Source organism: Diprion similis, chromosome 12 (assembly GCF_021155765.1).
Source record: "Diprion similis isolate iyDipSimi1 chromosome 12, iyDipSimi1.1, whole genome shotgun sequence".
In the NCBI taxonomy this organism is placed as follows: domain Eukaryota; kingdom Metazoa; phylum Arthropoda; class Insecta; order Hymenoptera; family Diprionidae; genus Diprion; species Diprion similis.
In genome coordinates, this window is record NC_060116.1 from 3,035,871 (window position 1) to 3,061,165 (window position 25,295).

Sequence of the window (25,295 nt, forward strand, 5' to 3'; positions counted from 1 at the left end):
ATATGTTATACATAATCCTTCCTTGTTCTGGAGCTAATTTTCGTTTCAGAACTAGAAACGCATGTCTGTAATCGACCAATACTCTGCCCCAATAACCTATAGACGGCCAGGATTTGAGAGTAAAATCGCCCTTGAAAAGTGCCCAAACTAGTGTCTGGTATCATGTATCAACTATATACAAAGTTGATATCACAGGGCGAGCCGATGTATCGGTTTTCCGATCCGCTAGAGGTTAAGCACCAGGAAAGCAGTAAACTGAAAAAATTACGACATTCGGTGTTGGTCGATTACCGACGTGCGATTACCGACCATGCAGCACATTTTTTTTCAAAAATCTATATCTTTTCACAGGTCGCTACAATATCGGGGACACGAAACACGTAACGGCGGTGTCTTTCAGGCTTCTTACTTTTAATTGTCTGAGGTGTATTGCGAATACCCACTAGGTGTCGCATAGGTCTTTGCGTCTCCCGCGACAAACAAAGTCCGAGTTATAGATCAGTACGGTGATATCTTTACAACCACTTTGGATCTAGCGTGGCAGTTAGACAATTATCTTTGGTTGTGAGTGCTACTGGACTTCAAGAATACATTATGTGCGACATCATCTGTGCACGTAAGCACACATTCCAGTGATGATTTTTATAGTGTCTCGACAGATCGGTATATGTATAGATGTCAGAAACTGTATTTGCCTTAACGTATGAAAAATTTTATTCCGAGTAACAATAAGACTCCGTTCATACGTTACAACGAAAGGGTTGATACAATGTAGGTATTTAGCATATTTTTTGTGTTTTAGACCACCGATATTCGCGATGTCATGTACACAACACTGATCGACCGCGCACCATCGAAAGGCGCGTAGACACATATCTTCATCGAGATTTATATTTTTTCAGTAAAAATATTGCCACACACTCCACGACGTGTACATAAATGAGTTGATGTCAAAAAAATTTTAATATCACATCAGTAGTTTTTCTGAAATTAACTTCCAAAAATTAGTCTGTTTCCATGTTCGTCGCAGTAGGGCGCGTAAAAAATTCATACCGCTCAAACTATGCATGGTAGCTTTAAACAGTATAGAATCTTTCTTACACAAAATTGGCTATACTTCACGAAAAAAATAGTGGCATTGAAAAATCTTTCAATATCGAAACTTTTGTTTTTTGAAAGTGTATCTCCTCCTACAATTTTCAATATTTTTGGCTAAAATTTGGTGTGCAGACATTGTTTATTCTTCCGAACAATCAAACGTTTCAGATTTTTGATATCTTGTTTCGGGTCGTATATACATTATCGGCCAGGGTTAAATAATTTTTTTCTCGCCGTGAGCTTTAGCCAGGTTTTTTGAAACACAAAACAGCATTCAAAAAAAAATTGACGGCCCTCTACTTTAGTCGATGGATCCCCCCCTCCCTAAACATGAGTGCTGGAATCGCAAGCTTTAAAACGTGAGACGAAATCGAAACTTTGCTTCGGTATCTTTTACATAGGAATTGATGTCATTTTCTAGGTACTTTATGAAGGGTTGAAGAAATGCACTGTTCTATACTAGGTGAAGGTTGAAGCGAAACGATGCCAGGATAAGGATATGCCAGCAAATTACATACCTCTGTATAGGCGAAAGCAATCTGGTGTTATTTTCGCACGTCACGCAATGTTTATATATGGGGTATTCCACGTCAAATTAACAGCCTATGTACCTCACCCTCTTCGATTCTGATCATTTTTAGTATGATGTTCTTACCAACCCCAAAGGGTCTCGGGAATTTTTTTAGATTTTTTTCAGCCATTAGTGAAATTTATGCAAAATCGCATGAACAATTACGAAACTTTAGATTAATTCTACGATTCAACGTGTGATTTTGAGCAACACGAGATAATGGAATTTTTTTTTACAAGCTTTTAGTTTTCCCGTGACGAAATTATTTTTGCCATTTCATTTTTGATATGCCTTGATCTAAATAGATCGCAGAATCACATTATTTTTATGATTCCGTGAAAAAAATTGCAATTCCGTCATCGAAAACCTAAAAACTTACGAAAAAATTGTAAATATTGAGATCTCATCATCCTGTGGTGCTTCAAAATCATATTTCAAATTATAGAATCTGTGTGAATTTTTTCAGTGTTTTAAAAATGGTTCTTTCGGAATTGGTTTTTCGAGTTTTTTCAAATTTCACCGGCGGCTAAAAAAATCTGAAAAAAATTCTCAGACCTTCTTGGGTCGATATGAACATGATACTAAAAAATTATTGAAATCGAAGAGGATCAGGTGTACATGAGCTGCTAATTTGACGTGGAATGCCCCATATAGATATATACACTATGTACTAATTTGCCATTTTTAGTAAAATCCACACGCTTGAATAATGCTTATGTTATCGCTGTAGACTTTTTTTTGTGTCACTGACCTCTATTAATGCGATCAGAATGATCTAAGTTTGAAAATTTATGAATATGATAAGATTCAGTCTCCTTTTCATTTGGAAATTACAAAAAGCTTCATTCTCTACACGTTACTAAACGGTCAGTAATCTAAACGATGAGTCACGTTTCTTGAAGCTCTCTTTAATTGATTAATTATTTGCTGATGGTAGTTATAAGCGCAGGGACCAAGTAAAGTACCATATTTCAATACTTAAGAATCGTTTTCTGTTTGAGTCTTAGAAGCTCGATCAGTGATCAATAGTTTCCTAGCTTCGAACATATAAGGTTGGTCCCGCTGGAAGATTGTGCACATGCATGGATACGTGACACACAAAGTTCACGTCTTATCTCAAGGCCTTCATCAAAATGTCAGCAGTTTGAAACGTGTAAAAATAACTTGGCAACAGTATGTTCGCGCTCCCCGTCACAAGGTTACCAATTCATAGCATATAGAAGTCTCAAGTGTGGATCTGCAGATCGTGTTCACCTATTCATCGCTACTTGAATTCATTCATCTGCCAAATTTCACAATGCATGAGCAAGCTCTAGTGGCCTCAACTATAGCCATATGCAACGGAACTTTCTGTTACTCATATGTCCAAAAAATATTTAATTTGTTTGCGTTTGAATATTTAATTTAATTTGACGCCGTCTGACATAACACAGTTTCGATATAGAAGTTCAGATAAGTGTATAAAATTTGTGTAATATTATTGCAATACACATGAAATATCATATTGTCCAAAAGTTTCGCTGTTCAACTCTGTACTTCGACTTTTCCTATAACTCTTGCAGATATTCATAAAAGTTTGACCAAATAATACTTACCGCAGGATTATCAAACGCAAAATTCAAAAGTCCAGCCACTAGATACTACAGCATTACAAGCTGATCGCCAGCCAACATATCAGCGTGAATATGGGGCATCAACAAAAAAATGTTTGTTCAACTTATGATTGAAAATGATAGATGATATGTAACTTTTATTGTAATTTTTTATCTTTTATTCAAACACCCAAAAATGCTCAAGTTACTGGCGGTCAAGTTTCATTATTAGGTACGTCACTATTTGGCATTGTGACGTTCTTACTCTGTAGTCTTGTTTAACTATCTGACATTTGGAGGTTTATCTATTATTCTTGTGTATAACTATTCGATAGCAGAAATAGAGTCATGCTACAAACTTCTTTCCCAGATACGCTTAAAATTTTGCTAACTCCTAAACACCCAATACCATTACTTCCACCAATACATGTATAGCTTTCTAGCCTGTTAACTTCCTGCATAAACAAATATTAATTTTTCCTCACATATAATCGTATGCCTTGTCTCGCCGAAACTTTTTCCATGTTTCATTTACTCAGCCTAAGGTCTCTAGACAACCCATGGTTTATTCCAAACATCCTGAGAAGGATCTTGTTTCTCCACTACTATAGATTTCTGCTTCGTTCTTTAATTTTTATTATAGAAAACAATTGGCGCTCAACATTACCATAAATCTAAAGTGCATGTGGCCAAAGTGTCACACTAATTTTTCTTCCTCAAGTTTCTGTATGTTAACGTTACTAAGTTTAATCTCATGAAATAAGGGATTGAACTATCACTTCCGTCTTTGAACTCAATATCATTTGGTAGAATAATATATTTTATTCATGTTAAGAAACAATCCTGAATAATAACAATACAAATAATACAGTAATCATACATGAACTGGAGACTGACAATCCTCTAACAAAAATTAATTGCCTTGGTCTATCGTAGGTTGTTTTGCTGCCATTAGTTTACCTTTGGGTTTCAGTTTCCTATCTAAAATTGCTTGATTTTTGGCCGCTTCTTCTTTTTTTAATCGATCGTGTCTTTCCACGGCATAATCAATCTCTTGTGTCAGTTTGATAATTCTTTCCTGAAAATGGAATCGAAAAGATCCAGGTTTTAATACCAAGTGCGTCATTTTTCCCAAAATCTAAATTACAGTTTACAGAAGACTGAGACTGATAACAGGTACCTTACAATTAGTTTTAAAAATGAGAAAAACTGGTGATGCTCCAAATTTTTAATATGTATACAATGGAAAGCTGAAATTACTACTTTTAAAAGTGGTGCTTTAAGTACTATTTATATGTAATTACTTCATTTACTCATTATTGCATTAGACAATTATGCATGTGAGTGATGTGTCAAGTATTAATCAATTTTCAAATGACATAACTAAGATTAAAAGATGTAATCCAGCAAGGTATGGATTTCATGATCATTTTATTTACATTTTATTAGAATAGCCAAGTTTGTTTTATGTTTTTACTATTGTGGTGAAGAAACTGGATACATGTTTTTCTAAAGTTTCGTTGTTATATATTATACGATATTCGACAGGTAGCAATTTTTCAGAAAAATCTTCACTTTGAAATGCGTCATATAAATTAAACTCACAAGGTACAAAGCAAGAAAAACCGATGAAAAAATTTACGAAGATGTTAGCTTATTACACCAATTTGATGCATGTAACATTTGAAGGCCAATATTTATATCAAAATGGTATAGAAACTTAGAATTAAACCACCAAAAACGGTCATGTTGAATTCATTGGAAAATGAAAATATGAATTGCACAGTATGTAAATGGCAACTGCATTTTTAAGAAGTGATCAACAATGAGAAAAATAGTTATTTACCAGCCCATAAACATCATATATATTTACCGCATATTCCCGTTGTTTCTCAAGGCGTTCTCTATGTCTGACACCTAAAGGCGTTGGTCGACCATCCTTAAAGGAATAATCCGGTAAATTTGTGAGTGGACCGAAAGTATTGGGATTCTCAGTGAGACCTCTTCTGCAAGAAAATAGATAATAGATAATAAATATGTGAAAGTGATTTACTATAATTATTTATAGGTCAATGACAAGATTGACTACAATTTCATACTTGGATCTCCATCTTTGGTCAAGTTGCAACGTTAAAGATGTTGACAATCTTCTTACACCTAGTATGGTACACATGTGATCTGAAACATTTGGAAATATTCGTTGATAGTCCGTCGGTTGATTAATTGTCGAGTTTGCATCTTAACCTAACCTAACCTGAAAATATTTTAAAGTAACTCGCAAGAATCTTATCCCTCACCTATATGTTGACTGGCTCTGGAAGCAGTTTTAATCATAAGCGCCATTTTAATTTGGAATAAGATTATTTTCTTTCAGAACATGTATTTTTATCTTTTAGATATTAGAAGACCCCCGAATTCATACCCGTACATTGGCCATGTTAAATTTTTCACACCTACCGTTGACTGAAGATATATGAAGATCGCCAACCCTTAGTTATATTTCGTAATGGTAAAACAAATTCATCTAGGGAGTTCACGTGACGTTATCCCCTAACAACACAGTTGCAATTTGCAATCGAATTGAGTTCTGCTTGCGCGGAATCACTTGTAGGTGGATCGTGGGTGTTTAGAAATACTTCTCCAATCTTTGATAATCTCCCAATTATCTGTAAAACTGAGAAAAAAATCTCTTCCTTCGCCCACTCGCAAAAAAAAAATTAGTAAAACGATTGTAGCTAGGCATTAGTTTCGAGAGTTTGTCCAATTTTACCTTACCACAGCTGCTCATTAACTGAAAATATAAACGAAAAACAAACAATTGCTTCACCCGAAATGGAATTTTAATGCAATTTTCAGATAATGAGCAGCTGTAGTAGGTTGGATGCGCTGAGATTGGATAAACTCTCGGAACTAGTGCCTATGGCTAGAGTAGTTTTATTTTTATTTTTTTTTTGCCGCGGAGGCAGGAGGGGGGGTGGAATTTTTTGTTCCAACTTTTACAGATTATTGGGGGATTATTAAAGGTTGGCGAAGTGTTTATAAACACGTATGATCCACCTACAAATGATTCCGCGCAAGCACAACTCAATTCGATCGCGAATCGCAGGTGTTGGCAGGAGCTGACGTCACTCGAACTCGCTAGACGAATTTGTTTCATCAATAACAAATGAACTATTGACTTACAAACAACGCCAAATCACTTAAAATCATCCACAAACGACCTACAAACGATTCTGTACAAACAGAACTGAATTCTATTGCAAATTGTAAATTATACAAGGATCAGCTGACGTCACGTGAATTCCCTAGCCAAATTTGTTTTATTAATAACAATTGAACTATTGACTAACAAACGACAGGAAATTACTTACAAACACCTACAAACCCCCTACAAACGATTAAAAAAGGAAACAACTCATTTGTGGAGCTCATTTGGTGATCGTTCCGTGGGTCGTGAACCACCAAAAAGGATAAGGGCTTACAGCTCAGATATTTGTAATCGCAGTGCGTTTTTCCACACTATTCCCCTACTTATGGGTGCGTTCCGATATTGGCTCCCGGTGCAGTCAACAATCTTTTATCTCTTTTGCGCTGCCGAGTTCATAGATAGCTCTGCCCCTGTCCTAGGGAGTTTTTGGCGCTGCCAGATAATTTCGGAACGCACCCTATACCTCTATGCTTATTACAGCACGTCGTATCTGGGCATGAGATGCATGAGATAGAGCATGGCCTGCACACTCTCTATACTACCAGCCCGAGATAACGCCAAAAGTGAGAGAGAAGGAAATACACGCGGTTGGTCGGCACACGGCGTTTCTTGTGCTCCAGGCTTTAAGGCAAACCTAGTTCGTATGCGGATTAGTTCACATATTACCGTCACGCATCGATGCCAGACATGGCTAGAAGTTTCGTAACCTTGTCTAGCAGAAGCGCGTTTACGTCTACGTAAAAATAATAATAAATTGTTTAAATACTCCATGCGTCAAATGGCGATCTGAAAATATCATAATCTAAAGAGTAATAGTGTATTTACTATTTTATGGAGCCATGGTCTCGTTGATGCAGCCGTATATGGTGAGTATATCAATACAACACTATTGCCTGATATGCAACAACCGGCCTGCAGCTTGACGTTTTCACTACTTGTATCCTGAAAGTCGATGATCGGTTTTACCTCGATTATTCAATGATATGCCATCGCATTTCTAGGACGTTGAAAGTTCTAGAAGCTACATCGATGAGCTATATTCTCCCAGTGGCCAAAAATGCCTGGAGGCTATTATGTGAGTATCTATAGACGACTTTTTCAACTAGTCTAACCTCAAAACGTCTCATCGACATCAAATATCTAGTCTCATTTCCCACCCATTAGAGGCTTACCTGTCACAACTTCTCATATGTTACCTTACTTCAAGTACCAATGAGCAATGTTCTCTTCATTGTTGAGAACATTTCTTCTATGTGAACTGCTTTAAAAAGTGTTTTCGTTTTCCGAGACTGTACGTACTCTAATTATTTATTGAAATGACCAACAGCGGCATTTTAAGTTGTACGTGAGCATATCAACCTTGTGAAATAAACAAAATTCTTTTATGTCTTATCTTCAAAACAGGTCATTTACATCAATTTCTCTTCATTTGTATTTAATTTTCAACAGCTGCCTAAAGAATTCAGTCATTGGAAGTAACCGGCAAAAGGGTTCAGTCATAGCGCAAGGTGTCGTGCCTAGACTGCTGCAGTTGCTAAGTGACTCGTCTGGTAGAGTAGGAGATCGAGTCCGGCTTGAATCTGCTGTTACTTTGGGCTCACTAGCAAAAGGAACTGATCAGCATGTCAGAGCGCTCATAGAACTTAATGTAGTTCCACTGTTGCTGCAAGTGCTGCTGGCTAGCACCAATCGCTGTAACGAACCTGACGATGATAATCAAACGCCATTGGTCGAAGCATGTCTCAGATGTTTGAGGACTGTTTTTCACCACACGGCAGCCCCTGTTCATGCTATATATCAGGATTCTGGATTGGTTCCACGCTTATTGGCACTAGCTTCTAAATCTGTTACCAATCAAGTCTGCGTTGCTACCATTTTAACAGCAGCATGCAAGGTACTAAGGATTATTCTCATTCACGTTTTTAATAGGGTCTTTATTTCTTATGCCACACGTTGTTATTTGTTACAATGATACATCATACATTTCTCTGATCAACAATCTTTATTAATAGAGGAGGTTGAAGTTTCTAACGTTATTGTTATAGTACATTTTTGACAAAAATGGACTTTGTAACATTAGGATTGGATAAATTCAGTAAATCATAATACAGTGTTACATTGCAATTCAACGCCTTTCAAAATATTCGGAAGTTCCAAAATTGAGATGTTCTCTTCCCACCTTTCGTTACGGTAACGTTAATAACCTTCAACCTCATATTAATCAAAACTTTGGCTATGTGATTGGTTTCAAGTCCATATAATGAATTTTAATCTCTTTCTTCTGTAAAATTTCCAATTTTTTTTAACTTTCTATATTAGTATAATATTGCAGCATTTCTTAAAGCTTTGTCTATAATATGTGGGTATTTTTTTTGTTTACTTCTTATCGACCCAAACATGGTATTTTTAATTGGTATCTCTGAGTTTTTGTATCCTGATTTAGTAGATCTTCTTCAAACAAATCTTAAACGTATAAAACCATGTGTTGATTGATCAACTATGTCACTAAATCTTTACCAATATTGCCAGGGTTTCTATATTCTCTTTATTAAATTCAGAGTTTGGATAAACCATGAATATAGTCACAATAATATTGTTGCAATCATGCTAAACATTTCTGTGCCACCTGCATTCTTTGGATATAGTTTATCTCAACTCTGGATCATTGATACTTAATTATATTTATTTACTTAAATGGAACAGCAACATCTGAATCATTGGCTTGAATAACATTGCAAAGCACAAAATGTGTATAGTATAATTTGCGTGCACCTTATATTATATGAACATTATATGATTGGATTCGAGTAACAATCATGTTTCAAAATTTGTAAGTTACAATGTTATAACAGTCAATAACTTATCTAAATCAGCGTACATTTTCCTTATCTTACGATTATCTAAAACAGATTTTTGAAGCAAACAACATTAATCCCAAAAATTTTTTGAAGTGAACATTTTCAATAACAACTCCATTTACTTGTTTCGAATAAGTCGTCTGTATCAAATGATCAATGTTTCTGAACTCATTGATATGTTTGATTCATTTGTGTATAATGCGACAGCAGACAGCTGAAGAGCAGAATGCACTATCCCGAGGTGGAGCTGTTGGTGCGCTTGCAACGCAGCTGGACTCTCCCCTTTCTGATGTTCAACTACCAGCCCTCGCCTGCCTTGCAAATATGTGCTATCAGAATCACACGGTATCTGCGCTCGTTGCTGCAGCTACAACCAACAGCTCTCAAGGCAGGTCAGTTCTACCCTGAATTAATCAGATTGAGTATTTTGCAGACAAATTTAGTCAGTCACAATACCGTCTTAATTTTATTATAGATTTCTCTGTAACTTATAAATATTTGAATTGTTTTTATATTGTATTTTATTTTTTCCACTTTCTTAACAACAAAAAAATAAATAGTATTGAATTTTAGTAGTAATATGATTAAGTCGTATAAAAAATTTGAGGTACTTTTTGCTCTAAAAACCGTGTTCTGAAATTCTAAAATCAGCAATAATGTATTCTTAGTTAAATATATTAGATTTTTCTATAGCTGGCATTCTTATATGCCTGCAAATACACGCTGTGTTCTTCATTATATTTATCTTATATTCTGAACAGAGCCGTGCCAGTTGCATTGGGCCAGCTGATGGGTCGTGAGAGAAGTGCTCTAGTCCAACTCGAGGCAGCTCGGTGTGTTGCATATATGCATCGAGCTGGCGCTTTGACTTCGACAGATCCACGAGTTGTATATAGGGCACTACCTTGCTTAGTAAGACTTTGTCATCGAGAAAGACCTCCTAGAGAAAGAGTGGCTGCAGCAGAAACACTTGCGTACCTGACCGAAGTTGACACGGACCTACAGCGACTAGCATCTATTAGCAATCACCTTATATCCAACCTTGCAGAGCTGCTAAAGCCACATCCATCGGTAATTGCCTTGAAAAATTATGCTAGTTTTGAAAGCTTAGTGTATGTGAAGGAAAATTATTATAATAAAAACTTTCTAGTAATCTCACTTGCACATCCCGTAAGAAGACTTACTTTTTATAGTTACAGTGTAGTGGAAGTAAAAACACTTGTCACGACATTTAAGGCATGTCTTTCATGAAAAACAACTCTCAAAACGTAGGTGGTGCATTTTAGACACTGAACAAATATGTTTTCAGTGATCCTTAGACGTACCTATTCAACGCTCTTGTTATGAGCTTAAATAACTTTTGAACATTATTTCTTGCAGGTGCTAGATGCAACGCTTTCGCAGGATATGCGCCAAGCAGCATTCAGAGCATTTGCATCTTTGGGTGCGAATGACGAAGATATTCGTAAGAGGATCATTGAAACAGAAAATTTGATGGAACAGGTGGTGGGTGGCTTGCAAGATCCCGGTGGACCTCGAGTACGACTAGCTGCAGTTCGATGCTTGCACTCGTTATCAAGGAGCGTGCAACAACTGCGCACTACGTTTCAAGATCACGCAGTGTGGCGACCACTTATGCAACTATTACATGGAGCAGACAGAGGACTAGAGGGTACGAATGCTAAGCGCAATAAGCCTATGATATATGGAAAGAGTGCCAGTATGTTACGCAAACGATACGACACATCGTATAGCTACATTCCGGTTCGCGTTGGCTCTTGAAACTCCACAGTCGGTAACACGCTTAAATTGGTCTTAAGAATTTTTCTGTAACCCAACATAATTACTCGATTTAGTTTTATCACCATTAAAATATCTAATTAGGGCTGGTAGGAGTCACATTTCTCTTTTAGTGACAATTTTGCCAACTGTGTTTTCAATTTTTGCATGGTGCAGAGTGCATTTGAAATTTACAGTTGGATTAATCATAGTGTGCTACTTGTCTTCGAGTTTCTGCGTCATTTTATCATAATTGAGTTTTAAAATTACACAAACAGTGTCAAGTAACCAAATTTAACAAATATCTTGGTAAATTTCCTCATTTTATCCTATACTTGTCGGCCTATGAGTTTAATAAATATTAAGAATCTCCAAGAGAACAAATTTTTGAAAAATTTGAAAAAACCACGATAAAAACGAAGATATTATTTATTTTGAAGACTGCATTCACGACAGCTTTTCACAAAATAACGTGTAAATAAATTAATTAGAAGTAAGAATGGTAATCAGAAGCACACCAAAAATGTTACCTAATTACCAATTTTTTTCCATCTCTATTATCGTGCTATAAATCTTGACTCAGTTTCGCAAGTTTGTACCTTTTGCTTTCACTATTTTGAGAGAAGTTTTCTGCTGCCAGCCCTGCGTATTGAAAAAAATCCAATACACCTATGTTTCTTGAAGATTTGTGAAAGAGTTGTTTAGAAGTTGGAGATGCAGGGCTTGAGTCGCGCCATCATCTCAACAGGGAACCGATGTACTGCACTTTATTCCAATCAGTATTGTTTTGGTTCCCGTCGCTCTTGGTTGTATTACCTATATTACACCATTAGGTAGGGGATTAGAAGGCGAAGAGGACTTGCTAACTGTGGCCTCTAGCACCCTGTGCAACCTGCTATTGGAATTTAGCCCAAGTAAGGAGCCTATTCTCGAATCAGGTGGAGTGGAGTTGTTATGTTCATTGACCAGGCGACCAGACCCTGCGCTACGCCTAAACGGTATTTGGGCGCTGATGAATGTGGCTTTCCAGGCTGAACAGCGTGTCAAATCGCAAATCCTCTCTTGTCTCGGTACCGACCAAATATTTCGTCTACTTGCTGATCCGGAATTGGCTGTTCTAATGAAAACACTTGGCCTATTACGAAATCTTCTGTCAACGAAGGCACACATTGATCGTATTATGGCAGAGCATGCTGCCCACGTGATGCAGGCTGTCATTCTGGTATTGGAAGATCCTGAACACCCAGCTGATGTCAAAGAGCAAGCTCTGTGTATTCTAGCCAATGTCGCCGATGGAGATCGCGCACGTGATCATATCATGGCAAACGAAGATGTCTTGAAAAAACTTATGGATTACATGGTTTGCCCATACATTATTTACTCTTTTTCTTTTTTACGAAAAAAATCGATTCATATCACATCATATTTCTAACTATTGATATGAAAGAAATGGAAATATATCGGTACTAAAGATCTTAATATTTTCAGATGCACAGTAATGTGAAGCTACAAGTGGCAGCTATCTTCTGTGTATGTAATTTGGTTTGGAGAGAGGAGGATGGGGCTACGCAACGTCAGGCACGATTACGCGAACTAGGCCTTTACCGTATTTTACAACAATTACGACACACTAAGGATTCACAGCTATTCGAAAAGTATGTATATGTATATAAATATAATCCCAAGAATTTTCGGCCTTTATGATATTTATCTTTCCAATGACTAGAAATTAGTTATAACTAATCGCAGATAATGTAAGAAAAAATTATTGAAGATAATGAGTTGCAATCCTCCATTAAATTAGGTAATTTACTTTGTTAACAAAGGCTAAAATTTGCAACGGGTTTGACGTTTTAGAAAATTTAAGTACGAATTGTTTTTGCTCTATGACTTTATATCATGCAGACTAGTAAACACGATAACAAATGTTTAAGATTTTTTACTTTGAAATTATTCAACTCTTACAATAAGCAAAACAGTTCCTCAATTTCTCTAAATATCAGAATGAACTAAGTTACCTTTTTACTGAAAATTGTGTTTATTATTCGTTTCAGAGTAAAGGCTGCCATGTCTCAATTTACCGATGCTTGAGTACAAAATCGACCGACTGACCCAGTTACACTACCAACTAAAATGGTTTTTACTCCTTAAACCTCCTCCAGCAACCTTAAAATTCACAAATAACAATCAGTCACTGTAAGCTCAAATCCAAACCCAACCCATACTGTGATCGTTTATGTACTTTTATGCGCTCCCTGTTTGTAGATTAGGTGCTCAAGATTTTGAAGAAATCTCGCTTTAAGCTATGCCTGTGAGTAACGTCTCCCTTCGTATTTCTTTTCCATGCAATTGGTACAACGTTTTTAATCAATTGATTAAAGTTACTGGTGATTTGTTTATCTTTATACAATTTTTCGATCCCGGAATTTTTACGATAAAAATATTCAACGAATCTAATTGATATCACGCGATATTACAAGCTGATCATGGCAATACATTTTATGGAATGACAAATCTGTAATATCAGTTACTACTTTACGTCAAATTGTTAAGGATCGTTATAGGTAGCTGATGCATCATGAAATAGCATAACGTCATTTGTAATACTTTTATTGTGGTGAACGTACCCTTTTCATAATGGATTTGACAGGTGATCGGTACATTACAGAAAATATCGAAAAATTTGTAATTAAATTAAATTAATTTAAAACCATATTACAAAAAGTGGTCTCGTATTCATCGGAGCCATTTTTAAATAATAAATTCCTGTAAAAATGTAATAATATATTATTATTATTAAAAATTACGATCAAATCCATGGATTTTGAATGTAGTCTAATACATCTATGTATGTATAATACGATTATTTTTGGTAGAAACTCTTTGGTATAAATTCCTCTGTGTTTACACATTATATGAGATTCGTGAACATAGGTATTTCATAAATTTTTTTTATAAACTGGTATGTTCATCTCCATTTTGGAATGTTCAGTAGTAACGATAAATACTTGAATTAAGTACAAATAGACGTACAGGTAACTTATAATTCGGTTATTTTTACTTACGTTGTAGATATTTCTTTTAATATTTTGCACTCTCAATAATAATTAAAAGTTAGATTTTCTAAAACTAAAAGTATAATGTAAATTTAAGGGATGTTAAATGACTAGGAATAATAGCCATATAATCTATTCAATAACGGCAGACCTGTCACGAATGCCGTATAAAATTGAAAATGGCCAAGTCATATAAATAATGACGAATTACTAGTTCAAATATTATATAAAAATGTCGGACTAAGCAGGGGCATTTCTATCGCTGATCAGACTATCCATTGGATTGTTGGCGAGTGGATCTAACTCAGCAAATAAGTCCAGCCAAGAGTTTCCTGGTTTACTTGATTTACTTTTGTTCTGCTGAAAGGAAAATGTTCAGCAATTATTACCTAGTGAATAGTGGTAATAAATCTCGAAAATTCAGTGCTGTGTATTGTAAGTTTAAGAGGCAAGTATTATTTCATTAAGATTAAAATTTATTTCTTTCATATGCTTGCCTTATTGTCATTGCTTGCGCTAACAGGATCTTTTTGATTTGTACCAAGTGTGGCAGCTCCTAAACTCTGCTTCAATATACCAGGTGGTAAGAAGGTATCACCAGACATCATTTCCCAATCATTGGCACTCGTACTAGGTGTGGCATGCAAAATTTCTTCAAATAAGGCTACACTTTCTGAGGTTAACAAGTCAAGAGGTGGTTGCGGTTGTTGTTGTTGAGGATTGAAGAGTGGAGAGTTGGTAAAATCAAAACCAACACCAGTGCCAGTGAATGAATCCATTGCCAAATCCAGCTGTGTCAGACTTTCGTCCAATTTGACTTGATCTATCTTTTTCGCAGATTTGTCTTCGTCCGATTTCTTGGTCTGTGGATCTATGTTATTAAAGAAATCAGCAAGCTCCTTGTCTTGGGTGTTGTTTAAAAAGCTCTGAAGACCTTTATCTCTGTTCACATCGTCAGTATTCAAATGCATTTTTGAAAGACTCAGTTCCGTATTATCTGAAATATGCGAATCATCTCCAATATCCAGTAATTTTTCATCATTATCTTTTTCAATGTTAACTGCTTCTGCTTTCTTCTCGTCAGTTGCTTTCACTTCTTGAGCCTCCTCCACATTATCATGATAATCCGACTCGAAGAACAACAATCTATAATATCAATATAAAATCAACATTTTTTGGTAAAAGTGTTTTGGATTACCTAAATTACTAGTTCACTCACTTATCTTTGTCGTCCAGATCCTCGTTGCCACCTGTTTTCTGTGCCAGTTTGATAGAAGTCTCCGCGAGTTCTTTTACAACCATAAAGTCGTACTGTTGATACCCTTTGAAGCTGTTTGCTATTGTTGCATATGCTTGAGCAGATTTTTTGGTAAAATTCAAAAGAGTACTTTGGTACAGAACAAGTGCGTGACTAAACATATTGCATCTCGCTGCTGCCAATAAATCCACTTTCTGCAGGCAGTCCAGAGCCAAGTGATCAAACGCTGATTTACCTCTGTTGATAACAAGATAAAGTCATTGCAATAAAACATGAAAACCGTTCTCTGAATAAGTAATTTTTTACAAATCGTAGATAAATTCCATGCCTTGTGAGAATTCAATCACATTTCAAAGAGAATGGGAAACATGTTTGTTATATTCTACGATGCTATTTTACAGAAATAGAAGGATTTATGTGAACTAATGTATGAGAAAATTGGGGTTTTCAAATTTTTGATGGTAGGACTACAAATGACCAATAGATTTGATTATAATTGAAACATTCAAGTTAATTTTAGTGTTTCTACATGGAAACTACCCATGCCTACCTTCGAACTCTAGTTTGCACTTTTCTGAAACGTTCTAGTTGCTTAAAAGTATCTGGGTCCAATTCTTGAGAAACATTCTTCATCCAAGAAAGGGCAGCTCGATATTCAGTTCTGGCTTTTTCCATAGATTGAACATTTTGCAAAGTGTCCTCAATTGCTCTTTGCCGAAAAGTCTCAACTTCCTGATACAATCTGACTAAAGGTGCTCTTAGAGCAAGTCTTTGTTGCCCTGAGTACGATAGAGATTTTCCAACTGCTGACATCATCTTGCCAGCTCTAGTTTTATCCTGTTTACCAGCTTCCTTTAGAAATCGGCCCATAGCATTTTCTTCTTGCGCTAGGTCTATAAGAAAGTTTGATTATTCATTGAGCAAATAGTACGAGGATATCAGGATGTAAAGCACTTACTGCATAAACGTTCTTGGTATTTGTCAATTATTCTTTGCAGATGTAAACAGGATTCTTGGATACTACGAAATAGTTCCAGCTTAGAATCAAGTTCTGCATCCGAAGCAACAATGCACTCATCCTCTTTTTTACCAAGCTTCTGCGATAAAGCTTGTTTTGTCACCCAGTATTGATGTTGCATTTTAGTTATTGCCGAATCATCTGGCAAGTCAGCTTTTTGCACCCAGCGATCGAAGGCACTGCCTGACATGCCAGATGTCCCCCTATCGCTTGAATACAAAAAAAACATTCCTTGAGAGCATACTGTTAATAGTATGTTCTCAAATTATGCTAACATTAAGTAAAAAAAAATGTACATTTCAAGAGAGAAACAGTACGTTTATGGTTTGATTGATACATTTTGACTCAACACAACCGCTGGTAAAGTACTCATTCTAATACATGCTGTTATGTCTCTTATCAAAAGTCAAGTGATAAGAGTAAAAACTAGTATATGGTTTCCGGGCAGCCCTATGCAAACGGTAAACTGAATATATAATATTACGGCACTATCATTATATGTGAACAATACGGTCGAACAGATTAGGTACGAATAATGAGACTTACTATGCATTCATAGCGAACTGTTTCGGAACAAGTAAAATATATCTTGAAAATAATATGCTGGCTAAAATCTAACAGTTTGACATTTCACATGCTTCAAGTCTACCGACAAGCAGCAGGCAGCCATTTACACGCGTCGCAAGCCAGGGTTGCCAGATATTCCCAACCTCAAGTCGCCACTAGAGGTCCCCGAAGTCGCTAAAAATCGCCAGCTTCAGAGGCCTTTGAAATCGCAAAAAATTGCCAACTTCAGGGACCTCTAGATCGCCAAAAATTACCATCAGGGGGCCTCCTAACAACTTCCCTATCGTTCTCACTCTCTCTCTCTCTCTCTCTCTCACTCTAGCTCCGTCGTTAAACCTATGCCGCTACCTTTTTGTCCCTCTACCTGGCTCTTCCGTCGGTATGTCACATCGCCTTAAGGTCCTTAAAGTTACATGAAACACCGACCGATCTGCTCAACAGGTAAGAACTGTGCTGTGCCGATTTTCTTTGAAATATGTTTGACATTTCGGACGAAATCAAATTTAATTCGAACGCGTGTATTAATTGTACACTCGTACTGAGTTCGGTTTGCTCCGAAATGTTTTAACCATCTCAAAAAATATTGGGCAACTCGAGTTTGTTACCCATTAATGTATTAAACGGCTTTGTGAGTATGTATCATAATCATAATACATAAAAGAAATTAAGTTACTTAGCTCGTAAGCGCAGCATAAAACAATTTCCGCGTTTTAAAAAAAAATTATCACGTATTATATTTTATTGATACTTGCACTTTATTCATGTTTTTTACTAAGCATTTTTTTAAGGGGGTAAAGTAGCCAAGTCGCTCAAGCACAAAGTAAGTCGTCACATACATGTGTTTTTGCGTGGGATCCCACTCTTTTTTTCTTAGATAATCATAGCGAATGCGAATCAATATTATTTCATGTAGAGATAGATACGCGAATAATTTTTGTTCCAAATAATTAAATAGTATCAATTATTCCTATATCTGACTACATGAAAGAAAATTCAACAAATAATCAATAATAATAATTAGTTAGTAATAAAGAAATAATAAAAACAGCTCGAAGGAGGGATGGAACCCTCAATCGTTGAGTTTATGGGTGATCGGACTAGCATTACCCGAATGCGTTGACTGAAGATATATGATGACTGCTAGCCTAATAGGGCTTTCCGTAACCGAAAATGAACGAGATGAATTCATAGTCAAGCGGCCCCCTAAGCGTCGCGTAACTCTAGTCGGTAAACGATCGATATGTGAAGACAACGAGAATTAATGTTACCATCACATGTACCCAGATGGATAATACAGTGTCGGATATTATTATAACTACGAACTAACGACTGACTAGAAAAATTCATTCAAGGCAATTCATTTGGCAGCTAAATTCAGCAATGTTAATTCAAAGGATATCATTCTGTTTTTGGCTGTAATTGTTGATCCGTTGCTCGCAGCGTATTTGGACTGCGCGTAGTCGGTTTCGCTCGCAAAATTAGGTCGATATAGTGCGTCAAGGAATTGATCCCAGGATTTTTCAAATCGTAGAAATTTTCGCGGAAAATCCAAAGCGTTGACCCTGACTTTTTTGTAAATAAAAATCTCTCTTCTCAGAATCGATTTTCATGACTCTTTCTTGATGAATCAGACCCTGAGCAACGCAGAAGAGACATGAAAATAGCGACGAACCGACCGTTGAGGAAATACAAAGAAAACGCACAGAAATTTAACCCTTAGAGGCCACATAGAGCCTGGGGCAACGAGTTACCCCGTGTGGCCGCTATGTGTTGAGCAGAAAGTTGTTAATTTATCTATTTTAATTTGGTTTAAATGAAGCAGTACAATGTTATACAATACATATCGTATCCTGCGGAGGTGCATTGCACCTGTGCACAGGGCAAAACCTAATATATATTCACAAACTTCAATAATTACTATTTCATATATTAATTTTCATACGCTGCTAAGAGTAATATGTATTGTACTGTTTCTGCATAAGGTGATAGCAAGTTTCGTTATGTGATGTTTGATCATATTACAAAAAATTTTGTATGTACTCTGTTATTATTTAGCAACTTCTTGACGTATTATACACTGACACCCGAACACTTGTATTAGGTTTAAGGCTTAAACAATATACTGATTGTGATACTGAATTAGGAAAAAAGTTCTTGGCTATTCGTTATTTTCCTTCACCATCTCCTTAAAAATTACATGAACATTTCATGTTTTCCGGACGTTCTTTTCAATCTGTGATTTGCAGCGGAGTTAGACTGCACGCGACCGGATCCTCTCGTGGAATATTACATCGCTATAGCAGGTCAAAGAATTATTCCCATCATATATCAAATAGTCAAAATTTTCGCCACAAATCCGAAAGGGTTCGATTGATTTTTGTTCTTGTCGAAAAATTTGTGGTTTCAGATTCGATTCGTATAACCCTTTCCGGACTAAGTGAACCCCCCGGAACTCAGGAAACGCACCGAAAAAAGCGTGGTACGGACTGCAGAGGAATTGCATTAATTCCATTGATAGACCAGCATCAGTAAAATGGCGGAATAGAAGTCTACCGGTTTTCAGCTATAACTTTTCATAGGTTGCTCTCAGCGTATTCAAACTACGTTCGATCGATTTCTGACGCGAAATTACGTCGAAATAGTGCCTCGAAGAATTAATTGCTGCACTTTCCGATATCGTCAAAATTTCCGCCAAAAATCCAAAGGGGTTAGCCTTACTTTTTTAGTGATTTTCGGAACCGAAAATTTTTCGTCTCGGAATCGATTTGTATGACGATCTTTGGGGTAATTGGACCATCAAGAACTCAGAAAACACATCAAAAACAGCGTTGGACCAGTAGCAGAGAAATGACGATGAAAATCATAAGTTTTTGGGCCGTAACTTTTCAGCTATCAATCGCAGCGTATTGAGACTGCGCTCAATCGATTTCTCTCGCAAAATTACGTCAGAAAAGGGAATGCGGAAATTCAATGCAGCTTCTTTCAAAGTCATCAAAATTTTCGCCAAAAATCCAAAGGGGTTAGCCTTACTTTTTTAATGATTTTCGGAACCGAAAATTTTTCGTCTCGGAATCGATTTGTATGACGATCTTTGGGGTGATTGGACCATCAGGAACTCAGAAAACACATCAAAAACAGCGTTGGACCAGTAGCAGAGAAATGACGCTGAAAATCATGAGTTTTTCGGCCGTAACTCTTCAGCTATCAATCGCAGCGTATTGAGACTGCGCTCAATCGATTTCTCTCGCAAAATTACGTCAAAAAAGGGAATGCGAAAATTCATTGCAGCTTCTTTCAAAGTCATCAAAATTTTTGCCAGAAATCCAAAGGGGTTAGCCTTACTTTTTTAGTGATTTTCGAAACCGAAAATTTTTCGTCTCGGAATCGATTTGTATGACGATCTTTGGAGTAATTGGACCATCAGGAACTCAGAAGACACATCGAAAACAGCGTTGGACCAGTAGCAGAGAAATGACGATGAAAATCATGCGTTTTTGGACCGTAACTTTTCAGCTATCAATCGCAGCGTATTGAGACTGCGCTCAATCGATTTCTCTCGCAAAATTACGTCAAAAAAGGGAATGCGAAAATTCATTGCAGCTTCTTTCAAAGTCATCAAAATTTTTGCCAGAAATCCAAAGGGGTTAGCCTTACTTTTTTAGTGATTTTCGAAACCGAAAATTTTTCGTCTCGGAATCGATTTGTATGACGATCTTTGGAGTAATTGGACCATCAGGAACTCAGAAAACACATCGAAAACAGCGTTGGACCAGTAGCAGAGAAATGACGATGAAAATCATGAGTTTTTTGGCCGTAACTTTTCAGCTATCAATCGCAGCGTATTGAGACTGCGCTCAATCGATTTCTCTCGCAAAATTACGTCAGAGAAGGAAATGCGGAAATTCATTGCAGCATCTTTCAAAGTCATCAAAATTTTTGCCAAAAATCCGAAGGGGTTAGCCTTACTTTATTAGTGATTTTCAAAACCGAAAATTTTTCGTCTAGGAATCGATTTGTATGACAATCTTTGGAGTAATTGGACCATCAGGAACTCAGAAATCAGATCAGAAACAGCGTTGGACCAGTAGCAGAGAAATGACGATGAAAATCATGAGTTTTTCGGCCGTAACTCTTCAGCTATCAATCGCAGCGTATTGGGACTGCGCTGAATCGATTTTTCTCGCAAAATTACGTCGGAATGAGGCATGAGAAAATGAATTGCAGGTTCTTTTAAAGTCATCAAAATTTTCGCCAAAAATCCAAACGGGTTAGCCTTACTTTTTTGGTCATTTTCGGAACCGAAAATTTCTCGTTTCGGAATCGATTTGTATGACGATCTTTAGAGTAATTGGACTACCAGGAACTCAGAAAACACATCAAAAACAGCGTTGGACCAGTAGCAGAGAAATGACGATGAAAATCATGAGTTTTTTGGCCGTAACTTTTCAGCTATCAATCGCAGCGTATTGAGACTGCGCTCAATCGATTTTTCTCGCAAAATAAAGTCGGAAAAGGTCATGCGGAAATTGATTGCAGGTTGTTTCAAAGTCATCAAAATTTTCGCTGAAAGTCCAAAGGGGTTAGCCATACTTTTTAGGTCATTTTCGGAGCCGAAAATTTCTCGTTTCGGAATCGATTTGTATGACGATCTTTAGAGTAATTAGACCACCAGGAACTCAGAAAACGAATCAAAAACAGCGTTGGACCAGTAACAGAGAAATGACGATGAAAATCATGAGTTTTTGGGCCGTAACTTTTCAGCTATCAATCGCAGCGTATTGAGACTGCGCTCAATCGATTTCTCTCGCAAAATTACGTCAGAAAAGGGAATGCGGAAATTCATTGCAGCTTCTTTCAAAGTCATCAAAATTTTTGCCAAAAATCCAAAGGGGTTAGCCTTACTTTTTTGATCATTTTCGGAGCCGAAAATTTCTCGTTTCGGAATCAAATTGTATGACGATCTTCAGAGCAACTGGACCATCAGGAACTCGGAAAACACATCAAAAACTGCGTAGAATCAGCAGCAGAGAAATGACGATGAAAATCATGAGTTTTTCGGCCGTAACTTTTGAGCTATTAATCGCAGCGTATTGAGACTGCGCTCAATCGATTTTTCTCGAAAAATTACGTCGAAATAGGACATGCGGAAATTGATTGCAGGTTTTTTCAAAGTCATCAAAATTTTCGCCAAAAATCCAAAGGGGTTAGCCTTACTTTTTTAGTGATTTTGGAAACCGAAAATTTTTCGCCTCGGAATCGATTTGTATGACGATCTTTGGGGTAATTGGACCGTCAGGAACTCAAAAAACACATCAAAAACGGCGTTGGACCAGTAGCAGAGAAATGACGATGAAAATCATGAGTTTTTGGGCCGTAACTTTTCAGCTGTCAATCGCAGCGTATTGAGACTGCGCTCAATCGATTTCTCTCGCAAAATTACGTCAGAAAAGGGAATGCGGAAATTCATTGCAGCATCTTTCAAAGTCATCAAGATTTTTGCCAAAAATCCAAAGGGGTTAGCCTTACTTTATTAGTGATTTTCAAAACCGGAAATTTTTCGTCTCGGAATCGATTTCTATGACAATCTTTGGAGTAATTGGACCATCAGGAACTCAGAAATCAGATCAAAAACAGCGTTGGACCAGTAGCAGAGAAATGACGATGAAAATCATGAGTTTTTCGGCCGTAACTCTTCAGCTATCAATCGCAGCGTATTGGGACTGCGCTGAATCGATTTTTCTCGCAAAATTACGTCGGAATAGGGCTTGAGAAAATGAATTGCAGGTTTTTTTGAAGTCATCAAAATTTTCGCCAAAAATCCAAAGGGGTTAGCCTTACTTTTTTGGTCATTTTCGGAGCCGAAAATTTCTCGTTTCGGAATCGATTTGTATGACGATCTTTAGAGTAATTAGACCACCAGGAACTCAGAAAACACATCAAAAACAGCGTTGGACCAGTAGCAGAGAAATGACGATGAAAATCATGAGTTTTTGGGCCGTAACTTTTCAGCTATCAATCGCAGCGTATTGAGACTGCGCTCAATCGATTTCTCTCGCACAATTACGTCAGAAAAGGGAATGCGGAAATTCATTGCAGCTTCATTCAAAGTCATCAAAATTTTTGCCAAAAATCCAAAGGGGTTAGCCTTACTTTTTTGATCATTTTCGGAGCCGAAAATTTCTCGTTTCGGAATCAAATTGTATGACGATCTTTAGAGCAACTGGACCATCAGGAACTCGGGAAACACATCAAAAACTGCGTAGAATCAGCAGCAGAGAAATGACGATGAAAATCATGAGTTTTTCGGCCGTAACTTTTCAGCTATCAATCGCAGCGTATTGAGACTGCGCTCAATCGATTTTTCTCGCAAAATTACGTCGAAATGGGACATGTGGAAATTGATTGCAGGTTTTTTCAAAGTCATCAAAATTTGCGCCAAAAATCCAAAGGGGTTAGCCTTACTTTTTTAGTGATTTTGGAAACCGAAAATTTTTCGTCTCGGAATCGATTTATATGACGATCTTTGGGGTAATTGGACCATCGGAAACTCAGAAAACACATCAAAAACAGCGTTGGACCAGTAGCAGAGAAATGACGATGAAAATCATGAGTTTTTCGGCCGTAACTCTTCGGCTATCAATCGCAGCGTATTGAGAGTGCGCTCAATCGATTTCTCTCGCAAAATTACGTCGGAAAAGGGAATGCGGAAATTCATTGCAGCATCTTTCAAAGTCATCAAAATTTTTGCCAATAATCCAAAGGGGTTAGCCTTACTTTATTAGTGATTTTCGAAACCGAAGATTTTTCGTCTCGGAATCGATTTGTATGACGATCTTTGGAGTAATTGGAACATCAGGAACTCAGAAATCAAATAAAAAACAGCGTTGGACCAGTAGCAGAGAAATGACGCTGAAAATCATGAGTTTTTCGTCCGTAACTCTTCAGCTATCAATCGCAGCGTATTGAGACTGCGCTCAATCGATTTCTCTCGCAAAATTACGTCAGGAAAGGGAATGCGGAAATTCATTGCAGCTTCTTTCAAAGTCATCAAAATTTTTGCCAAAAATCCAAAGGGGTTAGCCTTACTTATTTGATCATTTTCGGAGCCGAAAATTTCTCGTTTCGGAATCAAATTGTATGACGATCTTTAGAGCAACTGGACCATCAGGAACTCGGGAAACACATCAAAAACTGCGTAGAATCAGCACCAGAGAAATAACGATGAAAATCATGAGTTTTTCGGCCGTAACTTTTCAGCTATCAATCGCAGCGTATTGAGACTGCGCTCAATCAATTTCCCTCGCACAATTACGTCAGAAAAGGGAATGCGGAAATTCATTGCAGCTTCATTCAAAGTCATCAAAATTTTTGCCAAAAATCCAAAGGGGTTAGCCTTACTTTTTTGATCATTTTCGGAGCCGAAAATTTCTCGTTTCGGAATCAAATTGTATGACGATCTTTAGAGCAACTGGACCATCAGGAACTCGGGAAACACATCAAAAACTGCGTAGAATCAGCAGCAGAGAAATGACGATGAAAATCATGAGTTTTTCGGCCGTAACTTTTCAGCTATCAATCGCAGCGTATTGAGACTGCGCTCAATCAATTTTTCTCGCAAAATTACGTCGAAATGGGACATGTGGAAATTGATTGCAGGTTTTTTCAAAGTCATCAAAATTTGCGCCAAAAATCCAAAGGGGTTAGCCTTACTTTTTTAGTGATTTTGGAAACCGAAAATTTTTCGTCTCGGAATCGATTTATATGACGATCTTTGGGGTAATTGGACCATCGGGAACTCAGAAAACACATCAAAAACAGCGTTGGACCAGTAGCAGAGAATTGACGATGAAAATCATGAGTTTTTCGGCCGTAACTCTTCGGCTATCAATCGCAGCGTATTGAAAGTGCGCTCAATCGATTTCTCTCGCAAAATTACGTCAGAAAAGGGAATGCGGAAATTCATTGCAGCATCTTTCAAAGTCATCAAAATTTTTGCCAATAATCCAAAGGGGTTAGCCTTACTTTATTAGTGATTTTCGAAACCGAAAATTTTTCGTCTCGGAATCGATTTGTGTGACGATCTTTGGGGTAATTGGAACATCAGGAACTCAAAAATCAAATAAAAAACAGCGTTGGACCAGTAGCAGAGAAATGACGCTGAAAATCATGAGTTTTTCGTCCGTAACTCTTCAGCTATCAATCGCAGCGTATTGAGACTGCGCTCAATCGATTTCTCTCGCAAAATTACGTCAGGAAAGGGAATGCGGAAATTCATTGCAGCTTCTTTCAA

The 25,295-nt window shown here is 37.1% G+C and overlaps 3 protein-coding genes across 7 annotated transcripts; 1 reads left to right on the forward strand and 2 right to left on the reverse strand.

Moving 5' to 3' along the window:
* Positions 1-4,060: 4,060 nt before the first annotated feature.
* On the reverse strand, positions 4,061-5,724 carry LOC124413396 (39S ribosomal protein L52, mitochondrial). Of its 2 annotated transcripts, none has more exons than XM_046893943.1 (4): positions 5,559-5,724; positions 5,361-5,439; positions 5,135-5,267; positions 4,061-4,339 (listed from the first exon to the last, which is right to left on the reverse strand). In XM_046893943.1, exons 1-4 carry the CDS (start codon positions 5,602-5,604, stop codon positions 4,175-4,177), a joined length of 423 nt encoding a protein of 140 aa, XP_046749899.1. In that variant the 5' UTR covers positions 5,605-5,724; the 3' UTR covers positions 4,061-4,174. The 2 variants fall into 2 exon arrangements, with proteins under 2 accessions (XP_046749899.1, XP_046749900.1); XM_046893944.1 differs by having other exon boundaries at positions 5,563-5,691.
* A 1,350-nt stretch (positions 5,725-7,074) lies between these two features.
* LOC124413391 (armadillo repeat-containing protein 8-like) lies at positions 7,075-13,458 on the forward strand. 2 transcript variants are annotated; one of them, XM_046893928.1, is made up of 9 exons: positions 7,075-7,335; positions 7,471-7,544; positions 7,919-8,363; positions 9,535-9,719; positions 10,089-10,398; positions 10,708-10,999; positions 11,940-12,466; positions 12,595-12,761; positions 13,161-13,458. In XM_046893928.1, the coding sequence occupies exons 1-9, from the start codon at positions 7,309-7,311 to the stop codon at positions 13,195-13,197; spliced, it is 2,064 nt and encodes a 687-aa protein (XP_046749884.1). In that variant the 5' UTR covers positions 7,075-7,308; the 3' UTR covers positions 13,198-13,458. The 2 variants fall into 2 exon arrangements, with proteins under 2 accessions (XP_046749884.1, XP_046749885.1); XM_046893929.1 differs by having other exon boundaries at positions 9,538-9,719.
* A 242-nt stretch (positions 13,459-13,700) lies between these two features.
* LOC124413392 (islet cell autoantigen 1) lies at positions 13,701-17,125 on the reverse strand. Of its 3 annotated transcripts, none has more exons than XM_046893932.1 (6): positions 16,985-17,125; positions 16,379-16,647; positions 15,971-16,313; positions 15,382-15,657; positions 14,660-15,308; positions 13,701-14,519 (listed from the first exon to the last, which is right to left on the reverse strand). In XM_046893932.1, exons 1-6 carry the CDS (start codon positions 16,993-16,995, stop codon positions 14,403-14,405), a joined length of 1,665 nt encoding a protein of 554 aa, XP_046749888.1. In that variant the 5' UTR covers positions 16,996-17,125; the 3' UTR covers positions 13,701-14,402. The 3 variants fall into 3 exon arrangements, with proteins under 3 accessions (XP_046749888.1, XP_046749886.1, XP_046749889.1); XM_046893930.1 differs by having other exon boundaries at positions 13,701-14,522; XM_046893933.1 differs by lacking the exon at positions 16,985-17,125 and adding an exon at positions 16,776-16,794 and having other exon boundaries at positions 13,701-14,522.
* Positions 17,126-25,295: the final 8,170 nt, after the last annotated feature.